Source organism: Aplidium turbinatum, chromosome 3 (genome assembly GCF_918807975.1).
Source record: "Aplidium turbinatum chromosome 3, kaAplTurb1.1, whole genome shotgun sequence".
Lineage (NCBI taxonomy): Eukaryota > Metazoa > Chordata > Ascidiacea > Aplousobranchia > Polyclinidae > Aplidium > Aplidium turbinatum.
The window spans coordinates 15,301,096-15,320,902 of NC_137474.1; the positions used below are offsets into that span (position 1 = coordinate 15,301,096).

Genomic DNA, 19,807 nt, shown 5'->3' on the forward strand with positions numbered 1-19,807 from the left:
CCTTTTAAATTCATGTAAGCTACTGCACATTTTGCAATATAACAATTTCTGCTATTTGCTTTTAGCCTAATTATAATCATTCATGTTTGCCTAAAAATAATATATAGCCTACGGCACAAAATTTTGCAACACAGTAGGCTACAGGCCTTAAAACTCGTTTTTTTTCCGGCAGCCATCGTGGAGCTCCTTCTCGGCGGCCAAATCTGCGTGCTTGGAGGCCAAAATACAAAATAAAATTAACGATAGCACAAGTAAATAGAATTAAACTTGCAACAATGCTAAAATGATCACTTAGCGTTGTTGAAGTCTGGGCCTGGGCGACGTCCTACAATAGAATCGTTGCACCACGCAATAACTGCTTTATCGGGATTGTAATCCAGTACTGCGGGACCATCTATAACGACACTTGCACGAGTGTCTCCAATGTGGCTGATTTTAAAGAAGTTCGCCAGTCCCCTAGAATTCTTTTTAGCAACGAAAAACAACGTTCGACATGTGTTGACGATGACGGCAAGGTAATAAAATAAGTATTTCAATGATGTGAAGGACATTACTAAAAGAAGCATACTTTTTGCAAAATATGATCAAAAAATGTTTTCCCCTCGGATGCCAACTAACCTAGTTCTCCTTTTTAACAACGATTCAATGTCCGACAACATCGAATCGACATAAAATCGACAATATTGCAAGCCGATGTAAATTAGCACTTCGGATTAAGACTTTGTTAAAATAAACGTCGGGAATTACAAACAAGACTTACATCGCTGGTGATCGCAGATAGATATATCCCATCAATTACAAATATTCCCGCACAATGCAACAGTGGCGATTATGACGCGCCGACCTAATTTTGCGTCACTCTTTGATACTACATTTTTTCGACAGTTAATCCTCGATCATTCTATTGCGAAATTAAATAATTGGCCAAAAGAGACCGGCGGCCAAACTTGGCTGATTGAGGAGGTAGCACCAGCGGTCATTCAAGCACTACTCAGCGGCCATGGCCGCAGGCTGCTTTAAGGCTTGACAGTAGTATAACATAGCATGATGCCCTTCTTTGTATAACGGACACTTGTAGGCTATCATTACTCAATACATAGTGAGCTGATAAATTAGCATTGTCGCTATATCTTATTTTAAAACTTGAAAAAAATTGGCCTTTTAGTAAACAAAAGTGCCCTTTTTTCGTAATCTTGCCCTCCCCAGTCAAAAATCGTTCCGGCGCCCCTGGGTCGCACAATAAAACTTGCATTAAAAGTGGGTCGCAAACTGAGCAAGGTTGGGAAGCACTGCCTTAAGCGTAGCCAAGTTTCAATTTTTCGACCTTTTGTTTAGTTTCAAAGGCTTTGTCAAATATTTTTCAAACCTGTAGCTTAGTTTCTTTTCAGAATAAATAAGTTTAGAAATATCACTGCAATACGAGTTGATTATAATAATTGTTTTGGACTAATTTTGTTTAATCTAAAATTTTAGGCTAGTTTTGAATGGAGAAGATGTGAACGACTACCACTTTAAAGTGGTAGCCTACTTCTGCTTGAAATTTGAAAAACATCTGACAACATTTTAGCTCAATGCACCATCGTCACGGCAGTTGACATGGCATAGCTGGAAACCTGAATCCCTGACTTTCGTAAAGGGTGTGAACCACCGACCAAGTCTCCCAGATTGACAGAGTTGAAAGTTGTTAATAAGCGTTGTCTGTGAATTATTTCATTGAATAAGTTACTTCAAATGATAGCCTATAATTGTAAAATGTCCTTGAAATGTGCTCAAGTAGAATCATTGTATCTTCATCTTGCAGTTTCTTATTTGTTTGCAAGTCGAGCTCTTAACTGAATGCACTGTTGGAGTGGACCATGAGAATATAAAAAAAAAAATGAGAATAGAAGTGCAAATGTATTTTGTAAACAACGAAAGACAGCTAAACAAAGTAAGCTATCAATTTATGACGTTATAATTGCGTAAATAATTACAAGTTAATTAGATCTCCGCGTATCATTGAAACAAACAACATTATAATAATTCAATTCAAGAACTAATGTATAAAATCCAACGGTTCAACCTCAGCAGCAAAAAGCAGCACATTGGTAGTTTTAATCGGCAATTGTTTCACTTGTCAATATCTGCTTAAAAAGCTTGCATAGGCTATCAGCTTTATGTGAAATAATAGTCTATTCTTTCACCGAACAAAATGCGAAATTTCCAATCTACCAAGAAGCGAAGAATGGTTTAAGATCTTCATCTCAACGAGTTTGATCGTAGATCACGATTTGATTATACAGTATGTTAAGTAGGCCACAGCAATTTCTTTGTTCGAGGGACACATCACAAACCATGCAGTATGACAAGTGACCGCGTCATTAACACCCAATCCGACCAAATTTTAAGTAATTCACTGATGTGTCAAAATATAACTAAACTTTTACCATTATGTTACGAAATTGGTTTATCTAAGCATCAATTATATTATTGCATGACATATTTTTATCTTGCAATAATCAAATGAAACTTGTAGCGCAAATAGCAGGGACGTAGCCACAGGGGAGAGTCTTGGGAGAGCAATCGCCTCTCCAAAATTTTATCTTTCTCGCCCAAACAATACGTTTTGATAGTATTACAACGTTCTAATGCCTTTGTAAGCAATGTTGAATGACGTTTGCCCCCCCTACAGTTGCTCCCCTAAAATTTTCTTTACAGCTACATCACAAGCAAATAGTCCAAAGTTAATATCAGAAAATAGCCGCTGCCACAAAAAAGGAACTAAAGTTCTTTTGACAGTGCTGTACATAAAATTCTAACAGCATAGAACTACTATCCAGATCAATAATAATCCTTTTTCATACTGCTATAAGTCAAAACGCTGGTGATGCTAATAAAAAATTCGCACATATGTTAATTAAAATGCAGTACCATCATACTTTCCTAAAAAATAAATAAACGTTATTACCAAGTGTTGATTTTAAGGAATTCGAAGTCAAACTGCCAAGTATTTAGGAGTACGCCTAGAATTCATGTTGCTTTTTTGTATTTAGTTGTCAATCGTACTACTTGCATAAAGCGTAAATGTGTGCATATAATTGTGTTTTTTGTGCACAATGAAGGTACAGTTTTTGAATTAACCAATCATCGATGAACCATCGATTATATTCAAATTGTTTTACATTTCAAAAATACATAAGAATTTAGCTTTGTAAACATGTAGTGTATCTCACACGCAATAATTAATAGTTCACTTAGCAACACCATAAAGCATTTTCAAAAGATCATTTGAATTACGATAGGCTACATTGAAACTATGATTAAAATTCAAAAGTAAGCAGTCTACTACACATTAAAATTCATGCAAAATTCCGTTAGATTTACATTGAATTTAACGCAATAAATCAAAACAGCAAGAGTCATTAAGAGTTAATGCTTATGCGAATTGGAATGCTTGTGGGACTTTGATCCACTGTGGTGTTTTGACTTTGATCCACTGTGGTGTTTTGATTTTGATCCACTGTGCGGTGATCCGGAATGCTTGTGCGACTTTGAACCACTGTGCTTACTTCCATGAGGGCTCGGCTTAGGGCTTTTAGGTGGTGGTGGAGGTGGTGGTGGAGGTTTGCCTTGTGATTGTCCCTGATTTTGAGACTGACATTGACCTTTCTGACATTGTGACTGCGACTGGCCTTGAGACCCACCTCCAACTTGTGTTTGTGACTGACCCTGATGAGAAACTTCGATTGTCACAGATGTTTGGCCTTGATGTTGATGCTGAATACCACGCTTCGCAACGGATACTTCTTTTTCAGCTCGACGATTCCATTGCGACTGACCTTGCGATTGAGATTGGCCACCTTTTCCATGACCAACTTGGAACTGAGATTGTCCTTGAGATTGGAATCCATCTCCACCAATTTGGGTTTGTCCTTGGGATTGGGATTGGCCACCTTTTCCATGACCAACTTGGGACTGAGATTGTCCTTGAGATTGGAATCCACCTCCACCAACTTGGGTTTGTCCTTGGGATTGGGATTGGCCACCTTTTCCATGACCTGCTTGGGACTGAGATTGTCCTTGAGATTGATATCCACGTCGATTAAATTGTGATTGATCCTGGGATTGAGATTGGAATCCACCTCCACCAATTTGAGTTTGTCCTTGAGATTGGGATTGGCCACCTTTTCCATGACCAACTTGGGACTGAGATTGTCCTTGAGATTGGAATCCACCTCCACCAACTTGGGTTTGTCCTTGGGATTGGGATTGACCACCTTTTCCATGACCTACTTGGGACTGAGATTGTCCTTGAGATTGGAATCCACTTCCACCAACTTGGGTTTGTCCTTGGGATTGGGATTGGCCACCTTTTCCATGACCTACTTGGGTCTGAGATTGTCCTTGAGATTGATATCCACCTCCACCAACTTGGGTTTGTCCTTGGGATTGAGATTGTCCACCATGTCCATGACCTGCTTGGGACTGAGATTGTCCTTGAGATTGATATCCACGTCGATTAAATTGTGATTGACCCTGAGATTGGGATTGACCACCTTTTCCATGACCTACTTGGGACTGAGATTGTCCTTGAGATTGGAATCCACCTCCACCAACTTGGGTTTGTCCTTGGGATTGGGATTGACTACCTTTTCCATGACCTACTTGGGACTGTGATTGTCCTTGAGATTGGAATCCACCTCCACCAATTTGGGTTTGTCCTTGGGATTGGGATTGGCCACCATGTCCATGACTTACTTGGGATTGAGATTGTCCTTGAGATTGGAATCCACCTCCACCAACTTGGGTTTGTCCTTGAGATTGAGATTGGCCACCATGTCCATGACCTGCTTGGGACTGAGATTGTCCTTGAGATTGATATCCACGTCGATTAAATTGCGATTGACCCTGAGATTGAGATTGGAATCCACCTCCACCAATTTGAGTTTGTCCTTGGGATTGGGATTGGCCACCTTTTCCATGACCAACTTGGGACTGAGATTGTCCTTGAGATTGGAATCCACCTCCACCAACTTGGGTTTGTCCTTGGGATTGGGATTGGCCACCTTTTCCATGACCTGCTTGGGACTGAGATTGTCCTTGAGATTGATATCCACGTCGATTAAATTGTGATTGATCCTGGGATTGAGATTGGAATCCACCTCCACCAACTTGAGTTTGTCCTTGGGATTGGGATTGGCCACCTTTTCCATGACCAACTTGGGACTGAGATTGTCCTTGAGATTGGAATCCACCTCCACCAACTTGGGTTTGTCCTTGGGATTGGGATTGACCACCTTTTCCATGACCTACTTGGGACTGAGATTGTCCTTGAGATTGGAATCCACTTCCACCAACTTGGGTTTGTCCTTGGGATTGGGATTGGCCACCTTTTCCATGACCTACTTGGGTCTGAGATTGTCCTTGAGATTGATATCCACCTCCACCAACTTGGGTTTGTCCTTGGGATTGAGATTGTCCACCATGTCCATGACCTGCTTGGGACTGAGATTGTCCTTGAGATTGATATCCACGTCGATTAAATTGTGATTGACCCTGAGATTGGGATTGACCACCTTTTCCATGACCTGCTTGGGACTGAGATTGTCCTTGAGATTGGAATCCACCTCCACCAACTTGGGTTTGTCCTTGGGATTGGGATTGACTAACTTTTCCATGACCTACTTGGGACTGTGATTGTCCTTGAGATTGGAATCCACCTCCACCAATTTGGGTTTGTCCTTGGGATTGGGATTGGCCACCATGTCCATGACTTACTTGGGATTGAGATTGTCCTTGAGATTGGAATCCACCTCCACCAACTTGGGTTTGTCCTTGAGATTGAGATTGGCCACCATGTCCATGACCTGCTTGGGACTGAGATTGTCCTTGAGATTGATATCCACGTCGATTAAATTGTGATTGATCCTGGGATTGAGATTGGAATCCACCTCCACCAACTTGAGTTTGTCCTTGGGATTGGGATTGGCCACCTTTTCCATGACCAACTTGGGACTGAGATTGTCCTTGAGATTGGAATCCACCTCCACCAACTTGGGTTTGTCCTTGAGATTGGGATTGACCACCTTTTCCATGACCAACTTGGGACTGAGATTGTCCTTGAGATTGGAATCCACTTCCACCAACTTGGGTTTGTCCTTGGGATTGGGATTGGCCACCTTTTCCATGACCAACTTGGGACTGAGATTGTCCTTGAGATTGGAATCCACCTCCACCAACTTGGGTTTGTCCTTGGGATTGGGATTGACCACCTTTTCCATGACCTACTTGGGACTGAGATTGTCCTTGAGATTGGAATCCACTTCCACCAACTTGGGTTTGTCCTTGGGATTGGGATTGGCCACCTTTTCCATGACCTACTTGGGTCTGAGATTGTCCTTGAGATTGGAATCCACCTCCACCAACTTGGGTTTGTCCTTGGGATTGAGATTGCCCACCATGTCCATGACCTGCTTGGGACTGAGATTGTCCTTGAGATTGATATCCACGTCGATTAAATTGTGATTGACCTTGAGATTGGGATTGACCACCTTTTCCATGACCTGCTTGGGACTGAGATTGTCCTTGAGATTGGAATCCACCTCCACCAACTTGGGTTTGTCCTTGGGATTGGGATTGACTACCTTTTCCATGACCTACTTGGGACTGTGATTGTCCTTGAGATTGGAATCCACCTCCACCAACTTGGGTTTGTCCTTGGGATTGGGATTGACTACCTTTTCCATGACCTACTTGGGACTGTGATTGTCCTTGAGATTGGAATCCACCTCTACCAATTTGGGTTTGTCCTTGGGATTGGGATTGGCCACCATGTCCATGACTTACTTGGGATTGAGATTGTCCTTGAGATTGGAATCCACCTCCACCAACTTGGGTTTGTCCTTGAGATTGAGATTGGCCACCATGTCCATGACCTGCTTGGGACTGAGATTGTCCTTGAGATTGATATCCACGTCGATTAAATTGCGATTGACCCTGAGATTGAGATTGGAATCCACCTCCACCAATTTGAGTTTGTCCTTGGGATTGGGATTGGCCACCTTTTCCATGACCAACTTGGGACTGAGATTGTCCTTGAGATTGGAATCCACCTCCACCAACTTGGGTTTGTCCTTGGGATTGGGATTGGCCACCTTTTCCATGACCTGCTTGGGACTGAGATTGTCCTTGAGATTGGAATCCACCTCCACCAACTTGGGTTTGTCCTTGGGATTGAGATTGGCCACCATGTCCATGACTTACTTGGGACTGAGATTGTCCTTGAGATTGATATCCACCTCCACCAACTTGGGTTTGTCCTTGGGATTGGGATTGGCCACCTTTTCCATGACTTACTTGGGATTGAGATTGTCCTTGAGATTGGGATCCACCTCCAGCAACTTGGGTTTGTCCTTGGGATTGGCCACCTTTTCCATGACCTGCTTGGGACTGAGATTGTCCTTGCGATTGGAATCCACCTCCACCAACTTGGGTTTGTCCTTGTGATTGGGATTGACCACCTTTTCCATGACCTACTTGGGACTGAGATTGTCCTTGAGATTGATATCCACCTCCACCAACTTGGGTTTGTTCTTGGGATTGGGATTGGCCACCATTTCCATGACCAACTTGGGACTGAGATTGTCCTTGAGATTGGAATCCACCTCCACCAACTTGGGTTTGTCCTTGGGATTGAGATTGGCCACCTTTTCTATGATTTAATTGGGACTGAGATTGTCCTTGAGATTGGAATCCACCTCCACCAACTTGGGTTTGTCCTTGGGATTGAGATTGGCCACCTTTTCCATGACCAACTTGGGACTGAGATTGTCCTTGAGATTGGAATCCACCTCCACCAACTTGGGTTTGTCCTTGGGATTGAGATTGGCCACCTTTTCCATGACCTACTTGGGACTGAGATTGTCCTTGAGATTGGAATCCACCTCCACCAATTTGGGTTTGTCCTTGGGATTGGCCACCTTTTCCATGACTTACTTGGGATTGAGATTGTCCTTGAGATTGGAATCCACCTCCACCAACTTGGGTTTGTCCTTGAGATTGAGATTGGCCACCATGTTTATGACCTGCTTGGGACTGAGATTGTCCTTGAGATTGATATCCACGTCGATTAAATTGCGATTGACCTTGAGATTGGGATTGGCCACCTTTTCCATGACCTACTTGGGACTGAGATTGTCCTTGAGATTGGAATCCACCTCCACCAATTTGGGTTTGTCCTTGGGATTGGCCACCATGTCCATGACCTGCTTGGGATTGAGATTGTCCTTGAGATTGATATCCACGTCGATTAAATTGTGATTGACCTTGAGATTGGGATTGGCCACCTTTTCCATGACCAACTTGGGACTGAGATTGTCCTTGAGATTGGAATCCACCTCCACCAATTTGGGTTTGTCCTTGGGATTGGGATTGGCCACCTTTTCCATGACCTACTTGGGACTGAGATTGTCCTTGAGTTTGGAATCCACCTCCACCAATTTGAGTTTGTCCTTGGGATTGGGTTTGGCTACCATGTCCATGACCTGCTTGAGACTGAGATTGTTCTTGAGATTGATATCCACCTCCACCAACTTGTGTTTGTCCTTGAGATTGGGATTGGCCACCATGTCCTTGACCTGCTTGGGACTGAGATTGTCCTTGAGATTGATATCCACGTCGGTTAAAGTGCGACTGACCCTGAGATTGAGATTGGTATCCACCTCCACCAACTTGGGTTTGTCCTTGGGATTGGGATTGGCCACCTTTTCCATGACCAACTTGGGACTGAGATTGTCCTTGAGATTGGAATCCACCTCCACCAACTTGGGTTTGTCCTTGGGATTGAGATTGGCCACCTTTTCCATGACCAACTTGGGACTGAGATTGTCCTTGAGATTGGAATCCACCTCCACCAACTTGGGTTTGTCCTTGGGATTGGGATTGGCCACCGTTTCCATGACCAACTTGGGATTGAGATTGTCCTTGAGATTGGAATCCACGTCTATTCCACTGTGATTGAGTTTGTGATTGGGTTTGTCCACCATGTCCTTTGTTTCCTTGAGTTTGTTGTTGCATTTGGTGTTGCAAGTACGCTCTGATGTGCATCAGTATTTCGGCTTCGTCGATGTCGCCTGAAACAATGATATTTTTGCGTCTGAAGGTATGATTGTAATGATGGTTCGAAGATGATAAAAGATATACCAAGAATGCTGCAATGGATGATTTGTATTTAATCTCTAGTTGTTTCTCTGGGCAAGAAACTTTACGATAATTGCCTCTACCCAGTGATCGATTTCGAGTAATGGGTAGTACAAAATTTAAGTCATAAGTAGAGTAGACAACCAGAAAATCAGACATTGCCGTCGGCTGCAGCGTGGGTCAGGTGTATGTCGGAAGGCGTACACCGATGCATAGCGCTCAAGTTCGCTTTCCCGCAATGCAGACTAAAGATAAACAAACAAACAAACAAACAAACAAACATAATCTCGGATTGTCGGTAATTCAGCAAAAGGAAGTTTAGCCCCTTTCTTCCTTTATGTCGCATCAAAATGATTTTTATTAATCGTTACTTCTCTAAGGTACATAAATATAAAGTTGTTGTTCGTCTGAGTACATCATTTCATTTCAAAGTGGTTTGATATTGAACGCAAGTCTTTGACTAGCAGTAAAAAAATTGTGATTTGGTTCATACAGTTTGTTTGTTTTGAAGTTTATCCTCGTAGTATTTGAAATACAGTGCATTATTTGTGAATACATGTTATATCACAATCGCATAAAATAGCACAAATTTGAAGGACTTACTGTTTTCTGCATTGTCTCTCTTCTGATGCACTGTGAAAAATAAAAGTCATGTTTTTATTACATTTAAATGAATCATTGGTATATTTAAGGAGTTTCATTCTGACATAAAATGTGAAACTTGCTTTGAAAACGAAAAAGTATTTTGATTCAGCATTTTTAAGCTTTGAATTGCTTTATGTTGATATATAAATTCTTTATAACATTTTATATATAAATTTTGATTTAAATTCTTTATAACATTACTGTTTATTGGTGGCTTCTAGCATACCAACCTTAGAAAATACAAATACTTTTATGTTTTTTTCAAAACATTTTATGCAAGTAAAATGTTTTGAACATGTATCTTCAACATTACACCTAGCCAATGAAATATATTTGGCCCGAAAATAGTACGGTAACGACAGAAACCCCCGGCCTTGATTGTCGGTAGCTGGTCTCTCAGACACTTCAGCATTGCTGCCATACGATGATTAGTAAACAATTTAGTTATAATCATCAATATAATTATGACCAGTAAACAATCACAATAGTAGTTTACCTGTCAAAGGAATAGACGCAACAGCTGCTACCAACAGCGCTACTACCAAAATTCTCATATTTCACCCTTTTGTTTGCTTCCCAGGAATTCCTGAGTTAAAAATAAACTACTGTTAAGAGAGCAGCCCACATTTGGAGGAACTTTAGAAAATGAATACTTTTATATTAATATAAGCTACAATAGTTAGCATTAAGAAACACAACATTCAACAATATAACAAGATAGGCTATTATTCTGCAATGACCTTAAGAGATTGTTTGACACTGCTTTAAACCTGAAGAGCCTCAAGCATCGCATTGTTAACCCAATGTTGGACCACCAGAAGTATTTCATTGGTGCGAGGTTAACGCATAAGATCATACGATATTTGGCGAACCGGCTAACATAGGCTGATCGTCGGCAAAAATATTAATGTGTCAACAATCAATATTTGACCAATATTTAGTTTTTGAAAAAATGGTTTATATCATTAAATCACCAATTTAGAACATGTTTTACTTCTTTTTGGTGACTTTTTGTTCAGCTGAAGAAGTATTGTTAGTTGGCTAATGACTGGTTCTCGTCGAAAGGCCCATGGCTACGTTTGCGATCGTTGGCCAAAGAACAGCCGACGTTATTTGCTATGCTGGCACTTCATTGTGAAACGCTTTGAAAGTTTAGTTTGATATAATTAATAAATAGTGATTTTATTTAGTTAAATTTGGTCTGCATTTGGTCGTTATTGTTTTTATGGCACAACCATGGATAGGCTACCATATCGGGTATAAGAATGGTAAAAAATGACAGGCCTATACAGTAATACTATGATAGCACGCCATAAATGTCTAAAGATTTTTTAAATGTTCAACACTTTTTTTTTTACAGAAGTATTATTGGACCATGGGCAAATCATCTGACTCAGTCTAGGCTAATAGGATGCAATTGTACGAACGAAGAAAAAAAATTAAAATCTCAAATTTATATCTTACATTAGTTAAAACTGAAATGACAAACAACAACGTAATATATGATTTTGTTGGAAATTTTTTTCGACGTTTATTTTGTGACAAAAAGAATACTGATTCTGTAGCAAACTCAGGGAGGTGGGGTTCTTTGTATATCATAAGGAAAGGTAGGCATGTATCGAACGAGTTTTCATTATTTCACTGGATGTGACTGTGCAACATTCTACAGCAAAAATTCCACTAATAAATATTATGCAACAACATACAAAATTTTGTCAAACATCAAATTATTGAAATCCTTCTGTGGTCATGAAAAAAATTATTGATAACAAAACATTACTTTTAAATTGAACCTTGTAACTCCAACGTTCACAAAAACCTGGTCAATTTAATCAAATACAAAATGCAAGTCCTAAACATAGGCTAGGGATGGTAGGTTGCTTTGTTTCAAAGTAGCCTCTGGTAACTTTCGTTTTGTCAATTCGTAAAAAAAAACGCAAGTGGTAGCAGAAAGTAGGCTACATCACAATTTCAGGAATCTCGCTATCCGCCAGTTTCTTTGAAAACGTCAATTATTCAAACATATTTACGAATTTACAAAACAAGTTACTGTTGCTCAATGAAGTTATAGGCCTAAGTGTAATGTTTATTACATTAGTGAGTTTTCTTCAAGTAAACAAAATAATTGTGTAAATTAATTTTGTAAACAAAAGAAAAAACAGATATATTGGGTCACACAATGCGCAAAAGTGATCAAAGCAAGTTAAAAGTTGTGAAAATTTTTTTGTGTGGCGTTCCCCCAGTTCTCCTACCAAAGTATTTGCTTTTTCAGACCACAGTTAAGTTCTACATGCCTATTTATCTTGTAAATTTGCTTGATTGAAACTCTGGTGCCCTCCGAAAATGATTTTCTAGATTCGCTGCTGAATGGATTGTAATGAATGATGGGCGACTGTAGAGTGTACACGCTTAGAATCATCGCAACACCGACAATGCCTTTTACCTCAAACAACTGTAGCCTGCGAGGCAGTTTTTTACACCACAGAAAATACAAACGATGTTTAATAGGCCTAAGTGTTTCAAAAAGATATGTTTTTCTTTCTTGCTTGGGGTACTATCACGTCCCCAATCAGCAAAACGTGCGCTCTTTTTGCACTGATTCAACGACTACAGGCAGTAAATCAATGGTAGTATCTTGTTTTGGTCTACTAACCTTGTCGCCTGCTACTATGCTTTAAAACTATGTCCGCTATGTCTTAGTGCGAATATTAGGTTAGTAATCTAAAATACAATTTTAAACTGTTGTAGTTTTTTCATATAAACAACAAAGCAGAATTTTTCCACAGGACAAAAACAACCACAAAATTTTCATTTTGCATAGGCTTTCCCATGAGGCTACTGCAGGATTTAAGCAATTACTTATGCAATAAGAAAGGTGAGTAGTTTAAACTTTTGAGGTGAGTTTTTTTGTGACACTTTATGAAATAAATTCAAACAATTTACCACAATTTAAAAGTAGATAGCTTACCTTTTAGGTTGAAATAATCTTCAATAAAATTCCTACACTGAAGTAGTGGCTCCAGCAAGGCACTGCGTTTTATAGGTCTTCAGATTATTTGCCACACAAACACAATCTGTGTACAGAACAAAGTTTTTACTGTTTCTTTTTTAAACAAATTTTGAAAACGCCCGGCAATCGATGATAACTCTTTATAGTAGCGAATAAGGTGCATTTTCGTCTCACACTCGTTAATTTCACGATGCATCTTGCAATTCACAGTAATTTAAAAGCTTGAACCTCATCTGGGTTTTTTAATTGGAATTTAACTTTGCCTAATATATGGACTGGTAAAACTTCCATTAAGCTACCCAACTACGCAACACGTTTTTATCAGATTTTAATTTAGATATTTGAATTGGCCATATTTCTCTTTATAATTTTATGTTTGAAATACTTCAAAAACTATATAATTTTGTTCTTCCTAGAAACATTCTTCCTGTATTTGATGAGTTTAAAGTTTGCCTAAAAAATATTTCACAAAATAAATTAATTTTTCTCCAGCGACTATCAGCCTACCATCTTTGCAATATGAAGAAATACTGCAGCCTGCAGTTGATAGTGAGTTTGTCATTTTGCTTCCAGAATGAATATTGGACACCTCATCAGCCATGAGGCCTACGTGTCTTCCTCATCATGACGGAAAGAGATTTAGCACTCATGATCAGTGGCGTACGCAGGATTTTCTCAAAGGGGGGGGGCCATTAACGGTAGCGTAGCCAGAAAATTTGGAAAGGTGGGTTTGACGACAGGCGGGCGAAGCCCGACGGCGTTTTCGCCTAAGACGACACCCAGCGGCGGGGGGTCTGGGGGGCCTCCCCCAGAAAATTTTGAAAAATTACTTTGAATTTGGTGCATTCTGAGAGCATTTTCAACAAAAATGTGGGTATGAATATTCCTGTAAAATGGTGGTGTCAGGTGGCATAGCAAAAGGATAAGATCATGTTTTCTTCGGCATTTTTCAGAAATAAAGCTAAGTCTCTACGTTTTCTTGTTGCTAATTCCTGGCTGAGATGTTTGGTATTGGCAAAAGTCGCTCTTTTAATTCAGTTTTGTTTACAATTAGGAAAGTTTTTTTACACTGAAAGCATCATTCCCAAGCATAAAGAGACTGAAAGCATCATTCTCAATATCGTGACGTCACACAACATCTTAAGGGGGGAGGGCCATGGCCCAATGGCCCCCCCCCCCTGCGTACGCTAGTGCTCATGATCATAACATTTTTCACCGAATTTTCATTTGGAGCTTCTGGTGACCGGTATCATGTAAAATATTTTCATTATTTTTAAAGACAAGTTTAATGTAGTCAGTCCACTACTTTCAACTGCTTTTGTCTCTGTTGGGCTAAGACTAAGTTGAGTTTTTATTCTGTTCAGACTTATGCCTAGTATGAACAATTTCAGATTAATTGACCGGGAAGATGTGGAAAAAGTTAACCTTTGTGTCCTACTATCTGTGTGTTCTCATTATTATCGTTGTAAATTCTTCATCAAATGTTTTGCCACATGCTCTTGGGAGGCCTCCAACCGGCAATGTTTCGAGCATCTGAGAGGATTCACAAAGCTGTCATGACGTAGAGTAGCCTAACATTATACGTCACTGGCGACATGTTAGCAAATGGATGACAAGATGAATTAGCACAATTCCAGAACATTATCACATGATGGGCGTTGTCATATACACGAGATATGAAAACGGATTATTACTTTGACAAATCTCTGACAACTTGAAGAGGTTCTCGGTTTGTTCGTGTGCTTAGTTAACCGAACCCATTTGGCATACACAGCAAAGAGAAGCCCTTCTCATTATTCCAACAAACATGTTCATTTTACACGCTCGAGTTGTCTTATAGCTGGAGCATAAACCTTTCTTGTACAAAGGGATATATAGGACTTTGTGGACCACTAAAGTTTAACATGGATTACGGTTTAACTTAAGCACAAGATCACAGCAAAAGTTGACATACCGTCGAGAAATGCAATGCCCTACAACTCGGACGAGGGTGTGTTATTTTACCAACCCAGTTTGTCGATGTGTGCTTGGAATACATTGAAAGACCAACCAACAATCTTCTGCTCATTTTCATGGACAAGTGTGGTAGGTCTACAATATTGAGATATTGATAACATCATCTGCAGTCTGTTCCGCAGCGTCACACTTGCAAGAAGAGGAAGATGTTAATGGTCGGTTGAACGGAAATGATAGACATTCGTGCCAACACTCTCCCATAGGCCGATTGATGAGACCTGTACCTGAGTTAAAGATGGCGCAGAGCCTGATTAGGCTACTTCAGATCTCCATTCTGGAGATGATGAATTAAGGCATAGGCCAAGACGTGAATTCCAATGCCTTTTCTATCCAACCTTTAACAAAAAAGATTTTTTTTGTTTGTTTATTCAATATCCACGCACTTCATTTGCAGGTGGGCGGGATGAAGACTATTCGTTTCACTTGAAAAATTGTCAAAAAAGTCCTTGGCAATGTCATCAGATTGCATTGAAATAAACCCTATTTTTAATTGCGAATTTATTTAAAATAGGCTTTCAAAATGTATAGTATCATTAGCGGTTTTCCATCGATGTTTACAGCTCTGGTAGTTCACAAAAGAGAAAAATTCCAAAACGACTTGACGATAAAATCGTCACACTGTCGCTAACCTTACTGGAAAAGATCGCTTCCGCGTGCAGTTTAATTTTCAGGTTTGTGATAGTTTGATAGCAGTCGATATGTAATGTAGCGCACGTTCCGCTCAAGTAAATTTTATATTTTGTAGGCTACTCCGAAATTACTCTGCGAATCTGCTCTCATTTCTTTGTATTCACCATTTTATATTTCAGGTTCTTGATATCACGCAGCAAACGATAATATCACGATTTAATCAAGCAAGTTCATTTGTGCTACGCAAACTAGGATATTTAGCTCCAAGACGATTTCGGACGAAATATGCCATAGCCAACATTACACCGTGACGACCTTAATCTGTACGATCTCAAATTGCAACTGCTGCAAAACACTATTTTTTTAAACCCAGATGCAACATTGACAGACCTATAACTTACTGCATAATTCGTGGCCAGGGCAATTGCTACAGCAATGTTGTGATTTTAACAAAGTCACTTTCGTTGCCCGTCACTTCATGCTTACTCGTAGGGTGGAGTGAAAATAACTTTTTTGCGAAATTCAAAAACATAGCCCCCTAAAAAGTTGCTTTTGTTCATGAAAAACACATTTGTGAAAAAAAAAAATAATGGCTTGATGAAGCTCAATCCACAAATCAAAGATGGCCGCCAACTTTGCTTGAAAATACAGTAAATTCACCATAACTTTGCCAATACTTGCCCAATTTTCATCATATTTCAACAAACTTTCCTCGTTCATGTCATAAAACACTAGAAATGCATATGATGACAGCGTGAGCAAATTATGACGTCACCAAATCCAATATGGCCGCCAAATTATGTTTTTTTTGCATTTTTTCCGTTTCTACTATTTCTTCTTTCATTTTTTTATAGTTATATAGGCTACGTTCTCTTCTTCAATGGGTATGATTGCGTATTGCAGACCTGTTCAAAAGTGTTCATCTTATACCAGAAATACTTGTGACACAAGGCATCAATCCCTATTGTGACGTATCTTAGGATGGAACAAATGATGGACTCAATCTACAAGGAATACAGGCTTATTCTGAAGAACTATAAGCGAGATAAAGACAAAGATAGTTACAAAGAAAGGCTTTGCAAGTTCAAGGAGAAAGCTGACCATCTATTTTACGTTTCGGCTTGCAAGTGTGCTAACTTGTATAACTGCAAGTGTGAGAAAGAGTGTAAATTGCCTAATGTCGAAAAGGAATTTCTGATAGATCAAAGAAATGCCAGGCAAATGATTATTGGTAGTATTGATAAAGCAAAAACACAAAAGCTAGAAAAAAGAAACAAAAGGAGAACATTGTTAAAGCATTGTGAAATGACCCCAAGAAGTTGTGCAACTCAGTCGTCTGCATCATCTCAGGTTTATCATAGTGACAGTAACAGTGACAGAGAATGTCCTAACAATAGTGGTACATATATAGATGCTTCCTGTCCAAAGAAGAGAAAGGTCTTCCCCAAATCTTTGCAAACAATGGCAACCATTTGTGACAGATATGGAGTCTCAGATAGGGCAGCAGCAGCCATAGCGAGCTCTGTTCTTGCTGATGTTCAAGGCGGCAACTCCTTGCTGGTGATCGACAGAAGCAAAGTTCGCAGGGAAAGGATGAAGAAACGCACAGCTTTGTCAGGTGAAGCCAGCACAAAGATTACAGGTTTATATTTTGATGGCCGAAAAGATAAGACAATATTTAATGCAAAAGAGATTGATGGCAAATTTCACCGTAAAATAATATTAGAGGAACACATAACAAATATAACAGAACCAGGATCATCTTACTACGGGCATGTTTGTGCAAGTAACGGGACAGGGGCTGAGATAGCTTCAAAGTTGTTAGATTATTTAGAAAAAAGGGGGGTAGATACAAATGAACTCAATGTAATTGGTAGGCCTACTGATGGAACAGTTGTCAATACTGGTGTAAAGAAGGGAGTCATTCGATTAATTGAAGAGTCACTAGGTAGACCATTACAATGGTGCATCTGCTTGTTGCATGCAAATGAGATTCCTCTCAGGTATCTTTTTCAGAAGATAGATGGTCCAACTACTGGCCCCCATGGACTTGCAGGACCAATCGGCAAAGCCGTTCATACCTGTGACCGTCAACCACTGGTAAATTTTGACAAAATACCTTGTGATTTAGAGCACATACTGCATCCCAAAGACTTAAGCACCGATCAGAAGTATCTATTTGAAATCTGTCTGGCTATTAGCAAAGGTCGTTGCTCCTTGGACCTTTCACTCAAATGCCCTGGTACAATTAATCAAGCAAGATGGCTGACTTTAGCAAATCGCATATTGCGGTTGTATATTTCAACAGAAGCACCGTCTATAGAATTGAAGACTGTTGTCACCTTTATTTTGAAAGTGTATGCACCGATGTGGTTCTCTAATAAAAAGGCATCTTTGTGTACAGATGGAGCAAAACATGTCTACAACATGGTAGACAAGGCCAGATATCTTGAAGATGTGCTTAAGGAAGTTGTTATGAATGATCTAGAGAAATGCTATTTTTGCGCACCCTGAAAACGTTCTGCTGGCGATGTTGGCAGACGACAACATCAGTATCAGAGAACTGGCTCTCAGGCGAATACTGAAGTCCAGAGAACGCAAGAGCAGCAGTACAGTGCGAGTTTTTAGAGTGCCAACCTTGAACCTTCACGCTAGGAATTATATAGAAATAATTGACTGGCAGACCGAAGATATCACTGAACCTCCCCACACCAAAAACCTTAGCAATGAAGATTTGACTAATATGATCAAAACAAATCCATTCACGATGAGTCCTCTCACAGTTGAAAGTTTCCCCTGTCATAACCAAAGCTGTGGAACGCCATGTTAAGCTTGTGACAGAAACTTCAGGCTCCGTTTGTGGAGAAGATAACAAAGATGGTTTCATCAGGGCTCGATTAGAGAGCATGCGCAAAATACCAAAGTTTGACAGCAAGGCTGGTTTCAAAGTTTAGAATTTCAGTGAAGGTTACATTGAACAGGTCATTCTGGGGTGAAATTCATATACCTTGGACTTCCCAGAATGCCCTTGGGCGACAAACATATTCTATCCCCGGTTTGTCTCCTAAAAGATTCACATGTAGGCAGTAGCGTAGCCAGGAATTTTGAAAGAGGGGGTTTTGACCACCCAGCGGCGGGGGGTCTGGGGGGCCTCCCCCAGAAAATTTTGAAAAATTACTTTGAATTTGGTGCATTCTGAGAGCATTTTCAACAAAAATGTGGGTACGAATATTCCTGTAAAATGGTGCTGTCCAGTAGCATAGCAAAAGGATAAGATCATGTTTTCTTCGGCATTTTTCGGAAATAAAGCTAAGTCTCTGTGTTTTCTTGTTGCTAATTCCTGGCTGAGATATTTGAATGTTTGGTATTGGAAAAACTCGCTCTTTTAATGCAATTTTGTTTAAAATTAGGCAATTTTTTTTTAGACTGAAAGCATCATTCTCAATATCGTGACGTCACACGCGTGCCAAAGGGGGGGTTGTAACCCCCAAAACCCCCCCCTTGGCTACGCCACTGCATGTAGGTCTGTAGGACTACCTCCACGTGCCGTGAACTGGAAACGTTAATTCTACGGGCTTAACGGCTAAACGTCCTATCCTACTCTGTTGCAATTATTGAAGGTATTTTTAATTTCTAGATGAATACTATACTAAATAAAGCTTCCATCTGTATTTACTATTATCAAGAGGAACAATCGTACCCACGACAGAAGACAGCATAATCATATAACTGTCAAACGTAGGAGAAAATCGAAAAAGAAGTGTGTAACATGGTTAGGAAATGTGAAAAAAACATAATTTGGCGGCCATATTGGATTTGGTGACGTCATAATTTGCTCACGCTGTCATCATATGTATTTCTAGTGTTTTATGACATGAACGAGGAAAGTTTGTTGAAATATGATGAAAATTGGGCAAGTATTGGCAAAGTTATGGTGAATTTACTGTATTTTCAAGCAAAGTTGGCGGCCATCTTTGATTTGTGGATTGAGCTTCATCAAGCCATTATTTTTTTTATTTTTTTTTTTTCACAAATGTGTTTTTCATGAACAAAAGCAACTTTTTAGGGGGCTATTTTTTTGAATTTCGCGAAAAAGTTATTTTCACTCCACCCTAAATTGCTCAGCAGAAAGATCGCTTTCAAAACTGAAAATTGCGACTTAGAACCACCATGATTCAAGACCGCTTAAACAATCTGATCATAATGTCATCAGAATCAGACATATGTGAGAAGCTAGGTTTGAATGCTGATAGAAAAATTTGCCTTGGCAAGTGATGCTATATTAAAATAAAGTTTACGTTCTATTTATTGAATTCCTATTGACATTGT

The 19,807-nt window shown here is 39.8% G+C and overlaps 1 protein-coding gene across 1 annotated transcript; it reads right to left on the bottom strand.

The window, feature by feature from the left end:
• Positions 1-1,877: 1,877 nt before the first annotated feature.
• LOC145766575 (uncharacterized) lies at positions 1,878-12,824 on the bottom strand. Its single transcript, XM_082578293.1, has 6 exons — positions 12,791-12,824; positions 10,319-10,408; positions 9,781-9,810; positions 8,283-9,110; positions 6,543-7,550; positions 1,878-6,509 (listed from the first exon to the last, which is right to left on the bottom strand). The coding sequence occupies exons 2-6, from the start codon at positions 10,374-10,376 to the stop codon at positions 3,409-3,411; spliced, it is 5,025 nt and encodes a 1,674-aa protein (XP_082434419.1). The 5' UTR covers positions 10,377-10,408; positions 12,791-12,824; the 3' UTR covers positions 1,878-3,408.
• Between the last annotated feature and the right edge of the window lie 6,983 nt (positions 12,825-19,807).